The 5,843-nt window shown below is 40.9% G+C and overlaps 1 protein-coding gene across 1 annotated transcript; it reads right to left on the bottom strand.

Annotated features, from left to right (window-relative positions):
- Positions 1-223: 223 nt before the first annotated feature.
- Positions 224-4,443, bottom strand: LOC139444196 (lysosomal proton-coupled steroid conjugate and bile acid symporter SLC46A3-like). The gene is made up of 4 exons (XM_071225104.1): positions 3,336-4,443; positions 3,067-3,150; positions 1,048-1,204; positions 224-299 (listed from the first exon to the last, which is right to left on the bottom strand). Exons 1-4 carry the CDS (start codon positions 4,441-4,443, stop codon positions 224-226), a joined length of 1,425 nt encoding a protein of 474 aa, XP_071081205.1.
- Positions 4,444-5,843: the final 1,400 nt, after the last annotated feature.

Here is a 5,843-nt window from a genome sequence, read left to right on the forward strand (position 1 = left end):
AAACCACAATGAAAATATAATAAATCCGTATGGATTTACAAATCAAACCTGTTATTAACATAAGGAAACGCTGACGACATTTATGGGCCGAAAGGAGGGTTTCCGCGCTATAGAACAGCCAGGTTCAATTCAGAAGACCCGCGTCGGTATCTTCCACATTCCACAGTCAAAATCATCAACCAGGGACACCACGTCGGCCCAGGCTTGTCATGGGGCCTGGCTCTCAGTCGTTCACGGTGATGACAACAACGGTGGAGGTATCTGGGTCAACGATGCGGCGGGATTTACAGAGGAAAAATCTGTAACACAATATTTATTTGGTAAACATCACAGCTGTTTCCTTTAATGCACTGATACTGTCTGTAAGCGAGATGAACATTCATACTAACCATTCTTCTCTCGACCAAATATATTTTAATTGCAAACGTCAGTGTAACAAATATACAATCTGTTCAATGGGTAAGTGTAAAAACCTACTCGTAAAAAACAGTAGGGGGTCATGAAATATCAATGTTAATACCTTGTATTTACACAAAGACAAGACACGTTTAGGTCTGTAAAACTTAAAACAAAAACTCATCCTATAGTTTGCACGTGCCACACGCGGTAGAGCCACGCACAGCCATAGTGAGTGAGTGAGTGAGTTGGGTTTAACGCCGCTTTTAACAGTATGCAAGTTAGATCACGGCGTGTCTGCTTAAACCAACAAACCCAAACTGTTCACGATCAACTGCGTTCAGGGTGTCCCGTGTCAACGAGGATCTCCGGCTTGCTATGGACTTGTCGTAAAATGCGACTATGCTTGTCGTAAATAGGCGACTAACGGGATCGGGTGGTCAGGATCGCTGACTTGGTTGATGCATCGCTCCGATCTCAATTGCGTGTATCGATCCTCATGTTGTCAGTCACTTGATTTTCTAGTCCAGACACGAATATTTACAGACCGCCGTCATATAGCTTGAATATTGCTGAGTGCGACGTTAAACAACAAACAAAAAACAAACAAAATCCTGGATATTTAAACACCCCACCCGGACATGCACTCACACTATGATAACTGCAGACACCAGTTGGAATCCCGCACAGACGAAGAAGGCGAAACCACGGAGTATCTCCACAGTGACATCATACAACTCGTTGAAAACGGTTACCCCAAACCCTTCTGAGATGATGTTCACAAGTCCAATACCGGCAAACAGTGATCCTGAAAACAATGTTCAACGTTGTACTGCATGTATGTGCATTTGGAGTGTGTGAGTTGGGTTTAACGCCGCTTTTAACAGTATTCCAGTTATATCACGGCGTGTCAGCTTAATGTGGGAGGAAAGTGATGCATGTCTTAGACTTTTACCACTTCGGGGAAACCCACGAGCACGGGTATCGTGCTGACAAACCTAGAGAAATAATCGGGGCGAACCGGGATTCGAACCCCCAATCATAGGTTTCTGGTGTGCCCAAGGGACGCAACTCTGCACAGCTAATTGCGGCGCCTTAGACGACTGGGCCATCCGTGCCCCCAACATGCATTTGGACACAGCAACCACCTGATGAATCAAAGATCTAGTTTCAGTTCAATGTTTGAAATGATTCACCTCAATGTCGAGTTGTAGTTTACAGTTTCTTTCCCAAGAACGTTGCACATGTTGAAACAAATAAATAAATCAAACATTCTGATAACTCGAACAAAAAAGGAGATTCTACATGCGCACTTTGTTTTTGTTTGTTTGTTGTTTAACGCCGCACTCAGCAATATTCCATCTACATGTATATGACGGCGGTCTATAAATAATCAGATAATCCAGTCATTGACATCGTGAGCATCGATCCACGCAATTGGGATACGATGACATGTACCAACCACGTCAGCGAGCGTGACCACCCGATCCCGTTAGTCGCCTCTTACGACAAAAATGGGTTGCTGAAGACCTATTCTACACTGGGTCTTCACGAGTTGCACACTGTGTAATTACCCTTATATATATCAATACAGTTTCTCTTACAGAAAACTGTTTGCAGGGTTATTGTTACAGACATTTCAACCTGCATTGTGCATGTAGTCACGATCAACAGGATCCACACATGGTTGCAAGAAGATTAAGTAATTGTGATAACTTAAAACGCATAGTTTTGTTAATAACATACACATCACCCTAATTGTGATACAAATGTTAAAATGGCATGTAGAATTTTAATGCTCTAGAATAGGAAGAGGTTTCTTGATTTTCTTTATAATCAACTGAAGATACCTCTCTATGGAAAGAATTTACAATGCTGGCAATGCATGGTTTGTATAAATGGAATAGAAATAATGTTTCAAAAGCATATCCAAATTTGACATATCAGTGACCAAAATTATGTCCAAAAGCAATGTGTTGCTGACGAATACCAACAGTGAGACCGGATACGTTCGCCTTTTCGTGAACACCTAGTGTCATCAGTGTTTGATACTGACTGACACGGGAGGCCCAGTTGTCTAAGCAGCCGCGATTCGCTGTGCAGAGTTGCGTCCCTTGGGCACGCCAGAAACCTATGATTGTGGGTTCGAATCCTGGTTCGCCCCGATTATGTTTCTAGGTTTGTCAGCACCATACCCGTGCTCGTGGGTTTCACCGAAGTGATAAACGTCTGAGACCTGCATCACTTCGGGCCTTCCTCCCACATCAAGCTGACACGCCGCGATATAACTGGAATACTATTAAAAGCGGCGTTAAACCAAACTCACTCACTCACTCACTTTGAAACTTTGAAAAATGCTTATGAGATAAAAATGGACTCTGACTATTATGGAAAGGGCTTTAACGTGTATTAAATGTATTTGCCACTGTCCACTTTATCATAACCGTAGGCCATTCACGATGCCCCACTCTTTGTCTCTGTGTTGTGTTGTAATATGCATTTTAATGTTGATATCATGGCTTCTTTCTTGCTATCTTCCTGTTTTCACCAGACGATAACGTCGATGAGAAGATTTTCTTTGAAGAACACAAAGGACTGCGGGAAGATGGATATATTTCGATGACAAGTCTGACCATGTACAGCTATATCTACAACTGTCTGCATACTCACCCTGCATTTCTGCAGGGGCTATCCTCGACATCATAGCCCGCAGTGCCGGCAACAAAGGGCCTGCTATACCATTGGGCAACACAACTGCAACAAACAAAACTCTTTAAACAAAAGCAAAGGTTAATTAATTACTTTGTGTTCTGAATATGTAGAATGATATATCAATGACAACGTATCTGTTCGTAATTCACACGTTTGTCAGAAACTTTGTAAGATTTTTTGTAGCATTTTTTTTTAACTTTATGCTATTTACTGCAGTGTTGACTTACATGAGAAAAGCATGACGTCAGTATTTGCCAGGCCGTTGAGGACATAGGCTCCCGCCTGTATGATAGATGTTATGATACATATCTCGGGGTCGGAGGTGCACAGATGGAGGAGTTTGATGACTGGAATCCCTAGTAGTTGCCTTGAAAGGGACAGTGCCATATTGAAATAGCCAATGAGTTCTGGGCCCCAACAGAAAGGCAGGTTGAGTTGGAAAAGATATTCTACAAAAGTCACACCACGCTGACTGAAATATAATATGAAATAGGATGCAAGTGCGAGCCAGAAAAGGCTTCTCTTTGATCCAAAATCTTTCGAAAAGTAGAATCCAAAGACATTTTTCACTGCTTTTAATGGGGTTGGGTATTTGGATCTTCTGTCTGTGCTGATAGTTTCTGGAAGAATGACGAGGACAACGAGAAGGGAGAGAAACATGAGTGAGGCAGTGGTAATTGAAGGGTAGAGATAGCCCAGGTCTTTGATGAAGTATCCGGTGATGACCTGGGAAGCTGCAGCAGCTAGGTAGGTAGTGAAGTCTATCACAGCGATCCCTATTGTTCGGGAGTTCTTAGGTGGTGTGTTGTCAGCCGTGTAGGCATAACTAGCTAGAATCACACCATTGTATCCCCCTGAAATACCTTCAAACACCTCGCCAATGTACAGGTATCTCAGATCTAGATTCCAGTAAATAACAACAGTCAACAACCAAAACTTTAGAACCTCTCCAACTAAAGGTACTATGAAGAGAAATCGTCGTCCAAGAAAATCAGAATATGCCCCTAGGAACATACAGCTGACCACTGCTCCGCAACTTCCAATGACAGTCAATATTGTTTGAAAGTTTGAGGTTTGTTCTTGAACCATTTCCTGTAACATATATCCTGGATCCGACTTGTTGATATAACAGGTTTGATTTGGAGCGTTGGCACTCCCTGTGCTGCTGTCGAACGCCGCATCGGAGTACCTCTTGTAAAGATATTGTGTTAAAAGTGGATTACGGATATTGATTGCCAAATGGAAAACAAGAAACAGAACGTTAGCCTTGAGTAGATTTCCAAGTGTTGACTTGTCTTCTTTGTCCTTGTTTTCAAGTAGCGGTGTTGACTCCATGTTCGTCCAGTATCACTCGAGTTGATTATGACCAATCTTGGCTCACCTGACCTGAGCAATGACTTGTAGGCTATTGTCGTGATATGGCCAGTGACCCTGATTGATGTAGTGTGTGTGACATGTGACACGAGATGGTACACTTCACTCGAGATTATCAGTTGCATGATGACCGAGTGATCGGACGTCCATCGCGGTATGCGTGTGTAATGAAAAGAAGATTGATTGTATTATTGTGAATTTTCCTTTTGGAAAATATTGAAAAACTATTATCATTGGTCGGAAAACATATTGTGATAAATATTTGCAGTTACATTGCTGACAGTCTATGTGGAAATGTGAAATGACGCTGATGAATACTCGAACGACCTCAGGTGACCTTGAGCAAAATATATTTGTGATAAACATGTGAGGGTAACGTCTGGTATATATAATATATAATATATAATATATTATGATCTGAAAAGTGAATGGTCAACACTTGGTGGTATGCTTTGCCATTTTTAAATGTAACCTGAATATATGTTCACGAAAATCAGTACACGTGTTGCATGTTGGTCAGGTTTCATACTACTGTGCTTAACATTTTGGTTTGTTGTTCTATTAAAAATGCAGCCAAAATGTAAATGATGTAATATATATATATATATATATATATATATATATATATATATATATATATGTGTGTGAGTGTGTATGTGTGAGTGTATATATATATATATATATGTGTGTGTGTGTGTGTGTATGTGTGAGTATATACACACACACACACACACACACACACACACACACACACACACACACACACACACACACACACACACACACATACATACATACACACTCATTATTTATATATATATTGATCATGTTTATGGTTCGATATAAGCATGTTAATGCCACCTTTAGCGTGCTGCATCATTGTTGATTAATGCAAATGCCATGACACTGACCTATTGTTATTGTGTGATGTCAGTATTATCAACTCAAATTATGTATGGTGTCTTGTTGGCATCAGCAGTTCAGATCGGTTCATATTCTTGGACATGAACTTATTGTCATCCAACATGTCCTTAATTTTCGTGCTGAATATGGTGAATATGTCCTAATGGACTGTCTCTCTACTAGAAACAATTGTTAGGTATACTGCTTGCAAATATATTATGTGATGGCTGTAACTCATGTAATCATATCGGTTATGCCCGTTATGACTGCCTAAATATTTTATGTTGTCTTTACTTAAATGTTTTTAACCCGTGCTGACCCTGAGACGGAATGAATTTTATCTTTAACATTTTCTAAAGCAATGAGGTGAGGTGAAATTGGGCTTAACGTCGCGTCCAAGATTATTGCACTAAAATAGCGACGAGCGTGCACGTGTGTGTGTGTGGCTGCTTGTACTA

This window comes from Haliotis cracherodii, unplaced genomic scaffold (genome assembly GCF_022045235.1).
Source record: "Haliotis cracherodii isolate W230 unplaced genomic scaffold, xgHalCrac1.p SCAF_5, whole genome shotgun sequence".
NCBI lineage: Eukaryota > Metazoa > Mollusca > Gastropoda > Lepetellida > Haliotidae > Haliotis > Haliotis cracherodii.